The 20156-nt window shown below is 38.5% G+C and overlaps 2 protein-coding genes across 2 annotated transcripts in view; both read left to right on the forward strand.

The window, feature by feature from the left end:
• Positions 1-16973, forward strand: part of txndc17 (thioredoxin domain containing 17) — a 78428-nt gene extending 61455 nt beyond the window's left edge. Inside the window, exon 5 of the transcript XR_008805833.1 lies at positions 16963-16973. The gene's annotated coding sequence lies outside the window, so the exon portion shown is untranslated. The remainder of the gene's footprint in view (positions 1-16962) is intronic.
• Positions 1-20156, forward strand: part of nxn (nucleoredoxin) — a 78176-nt gene that overhangs the window by 49849 nt on the left and 8171 nt on the right. The window contains exons 2-5 of the mRNA XM_056243121.1: positions 12497-12614; positions 15856-15989; positions 18705-18805; positions 19592-19698. Coding sequence (XP_056099096.1) covers positions 12497-12614; positions 15856-15989; positions 18705-18805; positions 19592-19698 — 460 coding nt within the window. The remainder of the gene's footprint in view (positions 1-12496; positions 12615-15855; positions 15990-18704; positions 18806-19591; positions 19699-20156) is intronic.

Raw genomic sequence — 20156 nt, forward strand, 5'->3', positions numbered from 1 at the left:
TTCTGTGTGTGGCATCAGAAGCATGGAAGATCTTTAAAGGCTGGTGTTTGTTTAAAGATGCCTTCATTTGCAGACTCGCAGGGGACTCGTGGGTCACTGGAGTGCAGGGGTTGTGTGGGGGTGACTGGTGTGTATGTTTGAAGGCAAGACCGTCCCTGCGACCATGTTTTAAACCATGACCTTTGATTCCTTCCCCTCCGCTGCCCACCGGGCCGCCCGGCCAACAGCTGCCCCATGTGCCGAAGTGACCCTGAAAGCCTGACGCTCAGCTGTCCGTATCCTTCTCCTTATAACACACACTGAACACCCCCCTCTTTTACACACCAACTGACACTCGTAAATCTCGCTGAGGGACGTTCAGCGTTTCTTTGGTGCTTTTTTAGCATTGCTTACCCAAAGCAGACGTTCGTTTGCATGCGGGAGCCCAAGCAAAGTCAAAACTAGGTCAAGAGGTTGGAGGCTTTAATGATTTGGAAATTCGGTGGGCGTAAGCCAATAAACCTATGAAAGTTGTCGGTATAATCGTCTCTCTGAGAGTGCCCAATCCCTGCTTATCTGATTTAACAGCATTTTATGCTCTTACCACCACTGTTCTGGGCTCAGTGAGCGAAAGGGCATCGGCGTGTTTGTGCGCGTTAAGACTAGGTCTGGCCAGATACACATCACTTCCAGAATCAGCAGTGTTACCCTGCAGCTGCAGAAAACATGTGCTCTTTAATGAGCGAAAGAAGAGAAGAGGAAATGGGTTAATAGACAGATATAAAATGTCACAGTGAAATCCAGTGTTCCTACATGCCACGCAGTCACACGGTTACTCTGCTTGCTCACATAAAAAGCATAAACGAATCATCATTCTACATTATTAAGGTGTAGTTTATGACGCTGTCTGAAATATGAAGTGTAAAACACTTTCGAGTCGTCCGCCAAAAGCATTTATCGGCGTATAATATGCCTGCAGTTTCCTCTGAAGTAGCTTGGAGCCAAAGCTCTGGAGTCGTCCTGCTGTCAGGCCTCTATAGTAGCTTTATGAAGCTGTGCAGCCCACCGAACTACTCTTGAGATTTACAACGCCCTGGAGAGTCTGAGACGACCCATATGCTGAAGATGTTCGGCTTTGGTGAATTAAGGGAGGGACCTAAAAATAAAACTGTCTCTTTAAGATGGATGGGTATTTGGGTTTTCTCATGAACGATGTGCTACTATGTGGAGATGGATCAGTGACATGACACTTTTTTTATCTTTACTTACTTTTTTTTGTTATACACACTGCCATTCAGAAATTTGGATTTTTTTTTTTAAGGAAAAGGAATAATTTTATTCAGCAAAGAAGCATTCAAAAGATCAAAAGTTTACAAAGGACTTTTATTTCAAATAAATGCTGTTCTTTCTATTCAAATAATCCTGGGGGGAAAGTATCATTGTTCCCACCAAACTGTTTAGCAGCACAACTGTTTTCAACATTGATAATAATAATAAAATGTTTATTGAGCAGCAAATCAAATTGAGCATATTAGAATGATTTCTGAAGGATCATGTGACACTGAAGACTGGAGTAATGATACTGAAAATTCAGCTTTGCATTACAGGAATAAATTCGATTTAAATATATATATTTAAATAGGAAATGATTATTTTAAATTGTTACAATATTTCACAATATTACTGTTACTGTTTTTTTTATCAAATAAATGCAGCTTTAGTGAGAGACTTCTTTTCAAAAAGCAATAAAAATATCTTACTAAAAATATATAGTGACAAACTTTTGAACAGTAGTGTATTTAACATTTTTTATGATGGGCATGTTTTTAATGGGATAATTAATAATAAAATTTTTAATTAAATATAAATAAATAATTGAAAAAAGAACCTTTAAAATATTTTAATCATTTAAAAAAAGTAAGGATTTTCTTTTTTACTTGATAGTACTACATGACATTTTTAGTCATTTTTTTAAAAAAAAATCTTTAAAATGGTATAAAAGTTCTTTAAAACCAACATGAAGACATTTTTAAGGTCTTTGCACAGGCGTCTTAAACTAGATATTAACTCTTTCCCTGCCAGCGTTTAAAAAAAAAAAAGAAGTTGCCAGCCACCACTAAAATTTTTGATAATTTTCACAAAACTTTCGTGAACTTTTATACTTTCTTACTTTTTTTAATATATTAAAGTATATTCAAAACTTTAATCTTTTCTTGTATGCATATCTAAACTTGCAATTTATCAAAAGAAAGAGACGAGACTCTGCTTAAAAATATATATATATATATATTATTCTAGCTTCATGTATTCTTTTTCATTTAAAAAGGCAACATTTTATACAAAAAGCTGAGAAAATCTTTTTTTCAAAGACTACAACATGCATATGCAATGCTTCTATCGCTTGTTTCTGGAGATTATCTACTCTTTCAGAAAATGTGTAATAGCGCCCCCTGCCATATAATAACGTGAAAACACAGAAAGCCGGAAAATTCCATCAATGGCGAGGAAAGAATAACAAAAAAAAAATCCTTTTATTGGGAACACCAACAAAACGCGTTTTCTGTCATGTCCCAATTCCTGTATGTCTTTATGTCATTTAAAAGTTTCCTGATGTGGGAACCCATTTTTTTTTTTCTTGTTTAAGAAGTAAAACCGACTTGCCATCTATGCCACAATGGCTTGCTCTCCGATTGGCCCCAAAACCCCGAATCAGTGTCAATAGCTCTTGCGGTCATAATTTCCTCGTGCCCATCAGGCGGCCCGAGTGGGGCGTACATTAGTGGCTCTGCAGCAGGATATTAGCAATGATGTTTTCTCTGAGTGATCGTATTGTGGGCCACTGATGAGAATTCTTTGTGGTGCAGCAATGCTTAAATGCATAATCTCTGCCTCTCTCATTCTTTCCCTTTCTCTGTTCTTCTGCCCAGAGTGACTGAGTGGGTGTTCAATGAAAGGTCAGGATGAGGTGACGAAAGAAGGGAAGGGAATGAATGATCGCCCCCTCATAAACCCAAACCTGTCTGCAGCGTCTACATGAAATACACCTCTGACTGTATCGTGCTTGGCATCTTCTGTGAAGCTTCCAGATGCCTTGGTTTTTTGAAGGGGATGAACATGTAGAAGGCTTAAGCTCTTGTTCTGTGGGTCTTTGCCACCCACCTCAGCATACAGTATTGTGTTTCCTCTTCTACAGGGTGTGATGTGAGTTACTGTTGGCAGCAAACAGGAGGTATGAAAAACGTGTTGTAAGTGAACCTCTCCTCGCCGTGAGTGGGGCCATTGTGATTCAGACTGCCGTGCCTTGTATCTCAGCCTGGTCCGGTTGTTGCTGTTCCAGTTTACACTGCCAGAAATGGTTCAGGTCTCAAGTTGATGAGTGGAGAATGGAAGGGCCACTGCTGACACTGCATTGTGTCACCTCACAGTCCATTTGATGGCTTTCAGAACTTGAATGCGCACCAAGGAACCGCACCCAAGACGAGGAATGGTTTATATTTTGCAATTGGTATGCAATCCGGCCTGATTTATAAAAGTGAACCGCTACTGTTGATGTATTGATGACAGTGCTTGCATTCTTTGTATTTTTATTGTTTTTGCAGTGCAGGATAATGAAAATGCTCAACTAAAAATGGTTTAAATTGCGATCCAAATCCAATATAATGAGTAGACACGACATAGGGGTGAGTGATATACAGTATATAAGCACAAATTTACATCACAGTATTCTTTTAAAAAATTGGATGAATATATTACAATATGCACACTTGTATTTAAATTGTGATTTTAAAACTACAGAATTTAAATGCTATTTAGAATAATATTCTTATGACAGTTTTCTGACTAATGGTAGATCTATGAGAAATTAAATTAAATTAAGATTTTTTTATGAACATTATAAAACAATAGTCAATCAATCAATATTTTTTTTTTCAATGCAAGCTATGAGGCTTTTTTCCTTTTTACTTAATGATTTCAATGATTTAATGAGATCAAACCAGTCATGAGTGAGTCGTTTTAAACAATTCATTAAAAGAACTGGTTCAAATTAGTCATTTGTTTTTGAATCAGACTGCACTGCTTGAGCAGTGTGTTGGTTTTTGCAACTTGCGAAGACAGGAGAATTTAAAAGATGGAAAGATAAGCAGATAGTTTTTTATCTTATCACATTTGATTCATACTGCAAACCAACATACTTAAGTCTGGTAAAATATGATTTCTTTTACCCTGGCATTGCAATAAAGAGATCGTAAAACTTTCTGAAGAGACTTGATCACTTTATATGATGAACAGTAGGGGTGTAAAGATACATCGTTATATTGAGATGTCGTGATATAAAAATACGTATCGTTGATGTAAACGATATGATTCGCGATGAGTTAGTTTTATCCAAGACTCAGCTTACTGTATTATAAGCTATAATTCACCCAAAAATGTAAATGTTGTCATCATGTACTCACCTTTATGTCGTTTCAAACCTATAAGATTTTTGTTCAACTTCCAAACACAAATGAAGATATCTTTTTAAGAAACCCGAGAGATTTCTGTCCCTGTGTGCGCTTATGTGTAGAGATTCAACGAATGCATGCATTTGAAGCGCGACTACTGCGTGAGGAAAAAATGAACGTTTACGGAAAATGTCAGTGACGACTACATTAAACTACTATGTATAATGTTGAATATATTGTATACTAATGCATTGGGGTAATATTTGTGGGTCCTGATAATAATAAAGTAATAATAATAATAAAAACTCTCTTCTTAATTTTGACTTAAAATATCGCGATAGTATCGTATCTTGAGTTCAGTATCGTGATTTGTATCGAATCCTGACATGAGTGTATCGTTACAACCCTAATGAACAGGTTGAATTTAGGCTTTTATTCTCATATAAACAAACCTCATTGGTTCTTGCTGAAGCTAAAACGTGCTGCGTAACATTGGTTCTCGCACATCAAGCGAACATACAGGTCTTTGAGCTTCCGTTTACCACAACTGAAGTGTTCGCTGATTAATGTTTACAAGTGAATAAAAGCCTAAATTCAATCTGTTCATCGTATAAAGCGATCGAGTCTCTTCAGAAAATTTGGACTAAACCGCTCAATTCATATGGATTAGTTTTACGGTAAAATCGGAGTTATATTAATAAACACCCTGACGCTTCCGAGCTTTATAATGACAGTGAATTGCAACCATTGCAACCATCAGATTGAAGCTCAAAAAAGTGCATCCATCCATTATATAAGTGCTCCACACGGCTCCGGGGGGTTAAAAAAGGCCTTCTGAAGCGAAGCGATGCGTTTGTGTAAGACAAATATCCCTATTTAAAACTTTAGAAAGTAAAATAACTAGCTTCCGGCCAAACGAAGATACGGATTCCACTTACGCCTAAAGCTCAACTTATGCGAGTAATGCGGCGTACTGCTGATATTTACGCTACGCCATGTTACTTCCGACGTCATAAGTTGCGTAAGTTGCGCTTTGTGTGTGAGCAGACTGCGAATGGCCGTTCGGCAGGAAGCTAGAATTTTACTTTGCAGCGTGTTAAATATGAATATTTTTCTTATACAAATTCATCGCTTTGCTTCAGAAGGCCTTTCATTTTAAAGTGAACCACTCCTTTAAGTTCAATGCTAGAGCATCTAGGCTTTTCCGGGCCAAGGGACAGAAAGCACCCCCACGCTGCCATGACTTCTAACCCTGTTCCTCAGAGGCCCGGTAGCAAACGGGATTTGTCGTAGACAATGCTGCGTATCGCTTAAAGCCTTGCTTTTTACGCTTCTACAATCCTCTGCTTTTAGCCGGCATTCTTTACCAAGTAAAACCTTGAACTAAAGACCCCTGCCATTGAGAGCGCAAGTCAGGATTAATCCTGCTTTCAGAAAATGGCTTTTGTATGGCTGGGCCTAAAGCTGGAAGAACACCCCCACTCTCTTTTTTTTTTTCTCTGTCTCCATCTGTGTCTTTCCGTCTCACTTTTTCCTCTACGTCTGAATGAGCCTGTCTCTTTTTTTGTTCCCCTCTTCTAAACTCCCCCGTGCCACTCCGGCACCTGTTTTCCTCACTAAAGCATTAATTTATCACTGAATTATTACCCGAGATCCCACAATGTGCCTGCCACTCTATGACATGTCCTGACTGGGCAGTTTCCATGGCAACCGAATCCCTCTATCCAAAAAGCAATTTAGCCTGCGTTTTGGCGTGTACAATGCCTCTACCCACTAACGGACGGGCCAATGAATATTGTAGCCTGTAAATATGATGCAGCAATATCACGCTGAGTTTTAAAAGCGGGAGAGGGATAAATGACCGTGTGTGAGGAATCTGTTTCCTAGAATTGTGATTTGTCCCTCACGATGGAGGTCATAAAGGCGTCACAGCTTTTGTGATGAAGTGAATGCCCGCGAGAGAGGCCTGCTATGCTCATCAGAGAGGAAGTAAGGGCGAGACGTGAAATGCACAAACTGTTCCAAAGCGTCTCTCTCTCTCTCTTTGCTCGAAGTTCAAAACGGACCCTGTCCAGACTCGTATTTTACTCATCTTCTGCCATCAGCCCATCAGGGCTTTGCTAAATGAAATACAACATGTTATTTCACTTTGCACAAGCAGAGGTTTGAGGCCAGAGGAAATATCAGATGGGAAGTGGTTCGTTTCTGGTCTCAGAGAGCCAACCGGCACTGTAAAAAACAATTCTGTTAAATTTACAGTAGAATTTCAGGCTTTATGTTATGACATTTATCGTGCCCATGTATTTTAGATTTTAAGAACTGTAATAACTGATTTAATGTAATATACTGGCATACTTGAACTACTAATCTGCTTTGCACTGATCATCACCGTAATAATGCATGAGGTAAATATATTAATGTTTATTTATTTTTTAAACCTGTTCAGATATTCCGTTGCCTGCAGGCCTGATCTATAACAAAATAACAATGAAAACACAATTCTTTTGTTTGAAAAGATGGCGAGATCCTCAGATCCAGAGAACAATAAAACAGGATACCTAATCCACTATACAGTCATTTATAAAGTGGGCGTAACATGCTTCCAATTTAGTTACTAGGTGATTAATGATATTTGCAATAGATGTAGGTAGGACCTTTTAGACTCGAGAGCCTAAGTCGCATGTTTCCACTTTGAAAGCTCAAATCAAACCAGAGACAGTTGCTCTGTTTCTATATGGTACATATTATCAGCTTTTATGCAGTCCTCTAATATAGTTGCCTTTTTGAGATCACAGCGACAATAAATCATAGCTGATGCCAAGTGGCGCAGTTATTGATGCCCCTTTTTTCGCTGGTTAGTGACTGCCGTGTCTCCAGGGGCTCAAGTTAAGTGATCTCTTCATCTGATGCAGATTATTATTAAGAGGATTAAAGGATGGGAGTCCGCATGTCCGAAGGCATCATGCCAGGAACTTGACAACTCTTTGGCCTCCATCTATGAATTCCATGAAACCAATATGGTGTCGGCTCAGTCACGGTATCCGCACTGCTCTGTAGAAGCACTCGGGGATGAATCGCGACACTAGCTTTATTGTCTGACGCTGTAGAGCTCCAGTGCTTCCTTTTTAAGCGTTTGCCAAAAACGCCTATGCTAATGTTTTCGTTTTCCTTTGAAGAGCAAGAGCGTTGTCTTTCTCTCGACGGCAGGCTGAGCGCTGTACATGTGTTCCATGTCTTGCCTGCATTGTTTAGCGGGTGTTTTCTGAAACTGGTCCGTGGCGCTGCCACTTGGCACGTGCCCCTTGTTCTCCCCCTCGTTCTCCCCCTCTATTGAAAGCAGATCCGCTCGGAGTCAGAGTTCTAACGGCGGGAGGTGAATGGGACGATGACTGCGGGAATATCTTCTGCTTGCATGCTGGTGTAGGAGTCACGTGCTGTGAAAACCCAGTGGCCGGCAGGCGTTTCTTAGTGGAGACCACGGGAGGCCGAGGGCGGAGAGGGAGTTTGGTAGCTACAGGAAGTGAAAAACACTTAACAAAGGATTTGCACTCCACAGAGAATAGCTGCACCTCTTCACATCTTTTACCATCCTGAAAGTCTGCCTCGAAATCACTTTGTAACAAGAATCACTGGGCCAGTTGATGGAGCAAAGCTGCAATTTCATGACATCTTGTGTTTGTTTATAAAATTCTCGTGCTTTTCATCAGATGTGACTTGTAAAGTATTGGCGGTGACACATTTTATGTTTTACAAAGTTTGCTGCTTCAGTATTTGTTGAAAACAATGTCTTAAAGACTTCTTGCCAAAAGCATTCAACATATAGCCACTTTTCCACTGTTGGGAAAAATATTTAGTCAATGCTTTTGACAACTTTTGCATTCTGCCAAGAAACTTTGCGTTCGCTCGCAAAGGGCTCAAAATATTTTGCGAGCGAACGCAAAGTTTCTCAGGGGAACGCAAAACATTTAGGAGAGAAGGCAAAAGCATTGACTTATTATTTTTCCTCCCATCTCATTTTCCCCCATCATGTCCCCTTAGGAGCTCTGTACAAATTTACGTTATATAGCCTATAAATCTATTATATATCATTAAAAAAAAAATTTCCCATCACAGTAATGATCTTTTTTTTTTAAACGAGTAGGCCAATGCGGATGAGCTTTGTCATAATTATTTCACCATGCAATATAATAAGCTTAATTTTCTTTAAAATATAATTATTTCTGTCTTTTCATCCATTTTCACTCTCTTTCTCCATGAAGAGTCTTCTTTCATTACTTCTCAAGCACGTTTGATCCATTTGTGGTTGAACAACTGGCCTGAGCTCGACCCGTGTGTTTGAGTGAATGTAATGTATAGTTAATGTCCACTGTGGTTGTTAAATGGTCACAGCAGGGAATATTGGCAGATTGAAGGCCTTGCTCTGAGTAAAGTAGCGAAACAACATGAGCGGCCATAGACGAAGGTTATTAATGGCGGCTGTCACTAATGTTTGTTGATTTTGCCAATGGCACGTCTCTGAGGCCATTATTGTTACTGGTGTGAAATGAAATCTCTGTATTTCATCATGCGTACAGCAGAGTTTTCAGAAACAGCGCTCGGAGCTTTCTAAATGAGTGTGCAGCCCTCCAGAGAGTCTGTGTAAATGTTGCCATTACATAGAAACGAGAAAATTAATAATAATGTCCTGTAAAAGAGAGCCCACACTTTGCAATGCAGACTAGCTCAGAGTTTTAAATAAGGGAATTGTGTTCCCCTACAGCCTGTCATAAGAACAGTCACATAGGCTAGTTTTTTTCTGTATCACTTGCAATGGAATGTTGAATTGCACCAGTGCAAAGTAAAAAGAAATTGAAAGTTATTTGCCATAAATCATCATTATTTCGAGAAGCCTCTACTGATGTGGGTTACAGTGCCTGATGAATGCCGGTGATGCAGACGCCATGATTACCGACCATCATCCCCTGCAGGATTATGTTAATCGGGTGAATTGTGATACTCTGTTGCTTGATGATCTCAGTGGTGGAGTGATTTGCCAGGCTACGCCGCTCTGAAACAGAACCAAATGCTGTCTATAGCCGGGAAACGCTTTAAGTCGTCATTTGTATGCGAGAGCTGCTGCTATTGGTTTCTTTGCTCTCTTTCAGTCTTTTCTCTGTGCTATACTTCTATTCATGCTGCTGTGTGTAGGTGGTTCTGTGATATTTTGTGCATATGAAGGTGGAAGAGAGCTGCGGTAAGGCAATATGGAAATGTGACTTTATAGCCTATAGATTTTTGCATTGCTTCAAAATAATACCTACAGTAATACAGAAACAATACTGATACAAATCATTGTTGCTGGTCTGGTATTATTAATACCAAGTTCATTTTGATTTGGACATTGGCATCGCCAAAAGTAATGTAGGACTATGTGAATTTTCCATCGGTTGGATGCATTCAGGTCATTTAATTTTATTTGATCTCATACTTATGAGATCAAATATATACAGTCCAAACCAAAATTTCTCACATTATCACAGTTTATTTGCTGTAGTTTAGAAAATGGTAATAAATTATGACAAGAACTCAGAGTTATCAAATCAGTTGATCTTCTGTTAGACTGTCTCACAAATGAGTAAAACTAATTATAATTTTGTTCAGTCTGTGGTGTACAGAGGTCGCATTACCAATTAAAGAAAAAACACTTTTTTCACAGCAAAACATGGTCAGGTGAATGTGTCTGAATAAGGTTTGGTCCCAAATTTTTGTTACTGGTAGTCCACTGTATGAAGAATTTTTGGGTATAATATGTCACAGTTTACCTTATTTTGCTATCCTCACTTACATAAATGAAGTATAGTGTCCTGCACCCACTAGTAAAAAAATATCAAAAATGATATCTGGTGTCTGAATAATTTTTGGTTTGACTGTATATTTTTGTACTGTTGATATGCATTTCAAAAATTGCTTGTTTTCCCGCCTAATACTAAAAGAACAGGCTCATCAGCTGGTTTCTTGAAGAAACTTTTTGACCTCTAAAACATGTCAGCATTCATCACTGTCCATGTCCTTCCTTAATTGGCTGTTTTCATCAGGTTCAGGCTGAGAGTGTTTTTAGCCTCACTGAACTGATGGGCAGCCGTTGACATGGCTGATCATGGAGCTGTCTTTCATTTCATATTACCTGTCTCCTTCATCCAGTCACTCATACAGCTGTCTCACAGCCTGCGGCCGAGCTTTGTTCTCTCACGACTCGCTGTTGATCTGAGCCCAAACACACAGCTGTGTCAGATTCACAGGTGTGTGTGTAAGGTAAGAAGCAGTGTTGATACTTGAGACCTTCACACTTAGTGCCCTTTAACCTCACTGATTTGCAGCGTAGGCCGCTTGCGCTTCGGGTCTGAGTGAGAAATTTGGGTGCAGACGGGCCAATGATTAAGCGAGCAACTTGAATGTTGACAATGGCAGCGCTGCAGGTTTGTGTTGGAGCCGTTCTCTGGACGGTGGACGCAATCCCTCAGGCTTAGAGAAATAGAGTAACACTCTTTGACTGTCTGTTCACATCTAAACTCTCCTCCGGTGAAAACATTTCATCAGCCATGCATCAAAGAGTTTGATCGCACAGCGCGTTTGAACCTCCACTGTTTTATTCAGCCACATTTAACATTTGACTTCATACTCAATGTATATTTCTAACTGAAACTACAATAAGGCTGTGTAGAATTTTCAGTGACTGTGTGTAAAGAAATCATATTTTACCTGAATTGTGACTATTGTAGTCTCGTAGAATGTAGTATTGTAGAATCACGACCACACTTATGAGGTAGTTTTCTTTAGTGAATCAAGAACATAGTCAGTGTAGCTAGAATTCCTGAAATCAACGGCTATTGTTATTTTAATGAATAGTTCACAATAGATGATGAATCTGTCTGAAACAATGCCCTGTATTATTTACAGTATTTGCAGAATATGTAAACAAATAGACATTTAACTAAAATATACCCAAATAAAGCAGGATCAATGACTCAAATTGTCTTATAGCTTGTGAATCAAAATCGCATCAAAACAAATGTTTATCTAATGATTTTCAGCCCTAACTCATCCCTAGTGCTGTCAGTTTTATCAATTTAATGTGATTATGATTAATTATTTAATGTAATTTATTGTACAATTAGTCATGCCCCTGATCTGAATGTAAATGAGATGAGGAATTTGGCCCTGCTTATAAAGCCACTTGGTCTAATATCTATTAAATAATTTGTTGGACTACAACAAAAATATTCTCTTTATTTGGGGAGAATATTCTCTTTATTCTCTGCAAAAATGATTTATTCATACTTCATATCATGTAGTTAATTTAAAAATGTAATCAACTGACGGCTTTAGTCTTTGCATGTGTTTCTAGTGTTTTGATAAATCATTCATGTCCGTAGCACCCGTTTTTTTCATGCGCTACGTTTCGCGTCAGTCCACTGCAGTTACTGTAGTTTACTTTTATAGGTGTCTTTCATCCATTGAACCTTCACACGTCCACGTCCTGAATAATTTACCAGGTTTCTTCTCACCTGCTAAAGGATATGAAGAAGGCGGCGGCGCCCACAGTCAGGAGACTACACAGGCAAACGTCTCTGTCGAGCGAGGTTTAATCGCTGGCTTTTTAGTCCGTGTGCCACGGTTTGAGTGAGACTACAGAAAGATAAAGCGCTCCCTTCGAATTTCCTCAGATGCCAGTCTCTTTAAAGTTGAATCAGCCCTGTAGATGTTTGATTCTGGCCTTCAGCTAATTCTTCAGTGGCTCGCCTCGGCTGCGGATAGCACTTAATTCTACTCGCCACATTTCTGAGTCTCTTTATACTTCAGACCGAGAGGAAGACGTTTTGTACCCTATTTTTAAGCCTCACGTGGAAAGATGGGAAAGCAATGATTGTATCTCTAATGGTTAAAAAGGCAAACGAGCTTTGAAAAAAAAGAGGAATGAGCTGAGATGATTCGTGCTCTCGCTTTCTAACACACACATTCCCACTCCAGTCATATTCCTTTTGATTCCTGGTCTCTAATCTCAGTCTATGTCTGTCTGTCTTTTCTTTTTGTAGATGAAGCTATGGAACAAGTACAAGGTGACCAGTATTCCCTCTCTGGTGTTCATCGATGCTGCCACGGGGAAAATGGTGTGTCGGAACGGCTTGCTCGTAGTGAGAGATGATCCAAAAGGTGAATACCAGTGTTACATTTTTCACCCACTCGCTCTCTAAAGGGTTTAAAGGGATAGTTCACCCAAAAAATGGACTTATTTTGTTATAAATGTAACAGAGGCCAGTTAGTAAAGAGGCAAACCTCACTCCCTGGCCTCAAGAGGCGCACTAGTGACTGATGCTAGAGGTCTTTAGCTTTAAGGCCTCCCAAGGCGGTGACACTGGTTCAAATGAGACCAGTAACATTAACTTACCCTCTTGTTGTGCCAAACACGTATGCTGCACTAAAGGAGAACTATTTGAAGAATCTCCGAAATGGCATAAAAACACTAAAAATGCAGCATAAAAGATGGCCATACAACATTTACTAAAGTCCAAAGTGCACTTCAGTTTCGACACAAAAGTTTAGCGTCTGTGTATAGCCGAACGCGTAGCCTTTCAAAGTAAACTCCATTTGATAGTATGTGGATACACAGACTCTCAACATATGATATTTCTCCAGAAGTTATGATCAATAAAAAATGGTCTTTGTATTAATTTAAACACGAGTTGTCAACGCAGTCATCTATTGTTGTTTTGTCTTTTCCAAAAAGTTTTTTTTTACTCACATGAGTTAAATTAAGCCCAAAGTATACTTAAGTTTTGACACAAACACTTACTGTATGCTTACAGCCAAACATGTAGCCTTTAAAACGCATGCATTCGACACATGCACACTAGAAAGATTCATCCTGTCCAGTGTCTCTTCAGAAATTATGACTGATAGAAATGTCTTTGTACTCATTTAAACTCATTACAGATTTGCACATGTGTCTTAGTTCCCCTCATTTAAGCCGTCGACAGCGTGGGCATCTGTTGTTGTTGTTGCGTCTGCAGTAGTTTGTTGTTGTTGTTCTGTTTCTTCCATTACTTTTTCGACTGTGAAACAACGGCCCAGGCCATAGTACGGGCCCGGGTGTGTGTGCTATGCTGCTGATGATACAATTTTTGCCATGCGCCCTGAACACATACTACGGTAGATCAGTAAATTAATGATTCAGATGAGTTATTTTCAGTAAACACGAATTTGAGTAATTCATTTATGAAACAGAGGTCACTATATATGGACAACCACAATTACTACTTTTGTGTTCCAGAAAAAAAGTGAAGTCATACAGGTTTGAAACAAACAAATAGCCTAAGGTTTTGTAAATGATTAATTTATTTGCTGGTGAACTGTTTCTTTTACTTGACTTTCACATGCTCAGGAACTCACAGTGCATACATGGCTGTCCTTCGCTTCCCTTCACCTGTCTGTATGGTAACGGTATTTGAAGAGCTCTGTGCATTTGATAGCTCTCGGCTCACTTGAGTGGTGTCATCTGCAACTCCTCTCTGCAGGTGAAAGGAAGGCAGTTATTTGTCTGGAAAGGCAGATGAATTTTCATAAAAACATTCATGCAGTGGAATTTGTCAGGTGATCAACATGACAGATTCACCTCCTCGGCTTAATGAGCCTCAGCTCCAACAGTTACCAGCAGTAAGCGTGAAAAATGAACTTGTTGATTCATAAAGCACAGTCATTGCCATTCTGAAACCCTGGTGCACAGGATTGATGATGCTGCTTTCAATGTGATGACATAGCCTAGAGCTTTTGTTTGAAAGCATGTGCCGAACCCGGTGTGTTTAGTGTGTGTGTGAGATAACATGTGCACAGTAGCCAGTACAGGAGCAGGTTCGAAACCCCAGTGACAGCCCTGTGCTTTTGTTCTTTCTGGCTAATAATGCCTTTAACAAATAATGAAGACACTTCGCTATTGATCTTTCACTGTTTGTTCCAAAGCTTAGGGTGCATTAAAGTGGCCATGTTTGTTAAGCTCCAAAAGTGGCACAAAAACATTAAAAAGCATCATAAAAATGCTCCATACATAGCTCTATATACCAAGCAATATTCCATAGGATAGATTTGAAGAACTAATAGACCAACATTTAAGTCATAATTCACTGATAAACATTCCTGCCGGTGAACTGTCAACTTGAGAACCACTGCAACTGAACCACTGACTCAGTGAGTTGAACAGTAATGGACTAATTGACTGATTTTGATCATTCTGATATGAATTCTGATCATTCCGGTTCTTTTTTCAAAACAGATTGGTTTGTTTGCCATTTAAGACTGATTCATTCATGAATCTAAGGACTTTTGTTCACTTTTGACAGCTCCAGGGCTTTCATGAGAACTACAGATTATACTTCTGCATTTTTGTATCCCTGCCCACGGACAGTTGAAACGACAGAGGGCAGTTATTGTAAGAGTAGGATATCACTGAAAATCGTATCATACTGTGTCTACTCTTCATTATGGTGAAAGGGGAATTCTACGGCAACAGCTTTCTTCCTGGAGGCACCACTTCCCATATGTTCTCAGAGCTACATATATACCAGGGCTATTTTCTCTGTGTTGTACGCAACGGTGTATTGCTTTGAAGGGGCGGAACTGATCATAGAACGACAGTTTCTTTCAGGTTTCCACCTCCGTTTGACCTAAATGTTCGTTGTCTAGTCATCCTGTTTGAAATGTTGACTACAAACACAGAGGTTTTTCAGATTCTCCATTGCGGCGTTCTCTCTGTATTTACGATTCTTTGCAGCCTTTATTCACCAACAGTGGACAACATGGATCCTTTACTGATAACTGAAAGTAATTCACTCCCGCTAAATGTTTACTCTTCGAATTCTTGCACCCGGGAACAATACAAGTCGACACCACTATGTTTGCTAAGAAGTATTTCCTACTAAAATAAGGCTGTATTTGACTCTGGTAAGCATATCCATAGCAGACTGGGAGTGGCCTTTGTGCCCAGTTCATTATGGGTGTTGAAGTTGTTCAACCTATTTGGCAAAAAAGCCTTTTTTCTCTGTTTTCTCTAGTCAAGTAGCACCGATTTCAACATTTTCGCCTTTCTACTGTATAGGCAGCCAAGATTTTGCCACCAGTGAAGTACCCCTTCAATTCTTCATTTTTAGTCGAGGTATACTAAATAAACAACACTTTTAAATAGTTATGTAATATTTTGGAGAAATGTATGGACTTCCATCTCACATTAAGACCTGATATTTGCTTCTGCTCCCATTCGCATGCTGTCAGGATCCAGAGGAGAGGCTCCTGTGTATTTTAAATATATGAATGACATATATGCATGTGCTGTGCTGGCAGTGAAAGGAGGATTGTGTGACAGTAATCAGAGTCCTGCTCTTCTCCTCTCCCGCCCGTCCTGCAGGCCTGGAGTTCCCCTGGGGGCCGAAGCCCTTTGCGGAGGTGGTGTCCGGGCCCTTGCTCAGGAACAACCGACAGACGGCAGACAGCAGTGCCCTGGAGGGGTCCTTCGTGGGGGTTTACTTCTCTGCACACTGGGTGAGTGCTCTGTGTTGCTAACCTAGCCATACTTTGAGACAAAATTGCAGTTGATTCAACTCTACATTTGGATCTCATATGCTAAATATTTTTTTTAACCTAGCTGTACTTTGGAGACAAAATTGCAGTCTAATTTTATTTTTACATGTTAATTTAGTTTAACTTGATGTACCAAAATAACTAAAACTCATAACAAATTATAAAAACCATATAGACACGTTTAAATATATATATATATATATATATATATATATATATATATATATATATATATATATATATATATATATATATATATATATATATATATATATTTTTTTTTTTTTTTTTTTTTTTTTTAATGACATAGGAATGAATGACATATATATTCTTTAAATGCTAAATGACAAAATAACTAAAAATGGAATATATATTAAAAACAAACTAATTAAAAATATTAATAAAAAGTATAATAATATCTCAATGATACTAAAATAACACTGGTTAGAAATGAACATAAATCACAGTAACAGAATCGAGCATAACCAAAAAATGACTGGCGGTTCAGTGAGGGAATCAGCAATGGCTCCGAAAGATTCGCTGAGTCAGTCTGATTCAAACAACCAATAACTCATGTGCAAGTTTGAGATCGTTTCGTGAATCTTTTTGATTGAGTCTTTTAAAAGAACCAGTTCATAAGAGTAATTTTTTTATGAATCGGATATCAAAGCTGAGTTGTGTTACTGTTTCCCTTGGGTTTCCCATCATATGAAACCTTTTCCACAGACATCCTATTATGTCTCACTGTAAAAGTCCCTCCATACACTCAGGCCAGTGTGTGACGCACACATTCATGTACACAGGGGAACGGTTTCCTGACTGACAGAGTTTCTCGTCGCTTCGGCAAACACGAGCACTGCTAGTGCCAGTCCACAGGGCAGCCGCCACAGTAGCGGGAGCTTGTTTTTCCAGTCCCCCTCTTTTCCAAACCCAGACAAATTGTGAAGATGAGCCACAAAACCGGGCTATATATTTCAGTTTATTATTCCAACACCGCATTCCTCATTCCTAACCAGTGTAAAGTAACCTCTATTAAAGTGACTTTTATAAGACTAAGTGTGCCTGGACATATTGCTGCCGTCGATAAACTAATGCCACTTTTTTTCTCCATTTGAAAACGTCCTCAGATGACCTCAAGGAGACAGAGGAAGAGTTTGTAGCTTTACGACTCTGTAAAGAAACACACAGAGGCCGATAGGAATGAAGAAAGGATAATATTTTACTGGTATTTTTTACAGCTGAATATCAGTCAGGGTCCTCTTATTTTTCAATAATAATAATGTAATAAATATTAATAATACTAAAGAATAAATTACAAAGCAGTCAGTTCACACACATGCTGGAGCTCCAACATAACACACTGTAAATTTGAAGCGTAATTTGTTGAATGTGTTTTCAAATCAACCATTTGGTAACACTTTATTTTGATGGGCCCCTTTAGACATTCTGTTGACTATGAGTAACATATAAGTAATATTTCAACTACATGTCAACCTAACCTAACAGTCTTTACTCAACTAATATCAATGAGTGTTAATTGACTTGTAGGTGCAGCGTTAATTATAGTCAACTATAAGTCTTAAGTGGACTATCAAAATAACGTGAAACTGTTTATTTTAATGGGAATAATTTTTAGTTTTTAGTTTTAGTTTTCTACAGACTGAAATTGATGATCAAGTCTGGTCGGCTCAGGAATATGAATTCCTAAATGCCACATTCAGCTGACTTACGTCAACAGCACCACCGTCTTGTAAAGGTCAACATTTTCAGTTGTAAACTTATAAAACATTATAAATTCATTATATATTTCAGTTTGTGGTGTGTGTTGCTGGTAAATTATTTTACATTCTATCAGAGTTACTTTTACTATTAAATTACATTAGATTTAATCATCATTACAAATGATTGCTGTTTTATATTATATGATAGGTTTACGTGAAACAATTTAGTGGAAATCTGTTAAATGTACGCTTCGTCAAAAGTATAGGTTTGTAAGATATTTTTTAATACTTTTAGTCAGCAAGGACGAAGGCAATGATCAAAAGTGACATTTATAATGTTACAAAAAAAAGTCTCTTCCTGTCTAATTCATGCTGATTGAGCCTAGACAAAATCTGCAGACTATCGCATTTTCTGCACTGATGTTATTAGAGAAATCTGTGCAATGTATTTAAATATGGTAAATGAGTACTGCACACATACTGGTATCTGGAAGCACTAATGAGATCTGCCTAAATATTTGACAAAGAAAGGCAGAAGGGCCGGAGGATATTTAAAACTTTGTGAATGACAGGCGTTTTGAGTTCTGTGTGAATCTGCTGAGGTTTCGTTCACTGTGGGCCTGCCGGTAGTCAAAGGTCTTGAGAGCTCTTGAAGAGAGCTGAGTGAGGCATGTCAGGCTGTATGTAGCACTCTTGTGAAAAGAGAAAAACATTCAGCACAAAATACCTCCAAGCCATAAAAGAGAGGATGAGTTTAAAAGCTCTTCCAGGCCCTATTCACATTTGTTTTGTTTTTGTTGGGGTTTTTTTCAGTTCAGGAGTGCTGAACTGCAGGGAGAGTAATATTAAGTGCTCTGGGCGCTCACTAGGCCACTAAGTGCTGTTTATTATCAGAAACCCTTTAGGAGATCTTGTCATAACTTATTTATGTGTTTGTGTGTGTTTTCTCTTGTAGTGTCCTCCTTGTCGCAGTCTAACTCGAGTTTTGGTGGAAACATACCGGAAAGTGAAAGAATCAGGGCATAAATTTGAGATTGTATTTGTCAGTGCTGATAGGTAAGAAACCACATTTTAAAAATGCTTTTTTCATTACAAATTATATTAGTAGCATAATAATTTGCATAATGGAATTATTTAATGTCATACTATTATTATAATTTTTCAAAATCCTAAATTTCTAGGCTTAAATGTGTTTTAAATCTCTGTTTTTCGATGTGATCTTAGACTTTTCGACTTTTTACATAAACGCTTTTATATATATATGCTTGCACAAGGGATGCACCGTTAGTTAAAATTCTGGCCGATAATTTTTCATCTAACACCGATAAGCGATAAATGGCCAATATTAAAATTATATACTATTTTGTCTTAATAAATAAAAAGTGAAACTCTAAAAACAATCATTTTCAATGCTTCAAGTAAATTTAGGCTTCACAACATTATGTACAGTATAAAAATGGATATTAATTTTGACATTTGTTAAGATTCATTCACATTCATAAGATTAAATTTAACAGTGTAATTAAATTATTAATTAGGTGTTAAAGAAGAACTTTAAGTGTGCTTTAGATGATGGCAAAGATAATCTAAATGTAAAAATGGGGAAATTGTGCGGAATTATCCAATATTGGCCTATATACAGTTATATACAGTACAATATCAACTGATAGCAATAAATAAAAAATGGCTAATATCAGCCGATAATTCATATGGCACAGATATATGGTGCATTCCTAACTTTCGCACATAATATCTGCCGTATATGCTGTTTATTTCCAATAATTATTTGATTATTTTAGATGTGGAGGACAACATGCGATAAAGATGTGTCTTGTGATGTAGGTCGGAGGAGTCGTTTACGCAGTACTTCAGCGAGATGCCGTGGTTGGCAGTGCCGTACACAGACGAGGCCAGACGGTCACGACTCAACAGACTCTATGGAATCCAAGGTACGTCTGTGGACTTTAACTCTGGCTCAGGTGGAAGTGCGTTTGTTTGATTTAACAGCATGTGGTTGGATGTCACGTTGGCCGTCGCTGGATACAGCTGACCCTGCCAGAAACTGCAAACTGAGCTGTAGGACCTCAGGAATGTGGGCGTATAATCAAGTTTACTTTACTATTACTGTTCCCCACCGCTCCCTCTCTCTTTAACTCGCTCTCTCTAGATCTCACTCTGTCTAACAATTCTGTTTTTAAAGGGATTTTCGACCAAAAATGATCAATCTGTCGCTATTTATTCACCCTCATGTTGTTACAAACCTACATGATTTTATTTCTTCTGAAGATCACAAAAGAAGATATTTTAAAGAATGTTTCAACTGTTATCCATGTAATGAAAGTCAATGGGGTCCAAAATAACACTTGGACCCCATTGACTCTCATTGTATGGCCAAAGAAACACTGAT

This window comes from Rhinichthys klamathensis, unplaced genomic scaffold, assembly GCF_029890125.1.
Source record: "Rhinichthys klamathensis goyatoka isolate OS25496 unplaced genomic scaffold, OSU_Roscu_1.1 h1tg000781l_1, whole genome shotgun sequence".
NCBI lineage: Eukaryota > Metazoa > Chordata > Actinopteri > Cypriniformes > Leuciscidae > Rhinichthys > Rhinichthys klamathensis.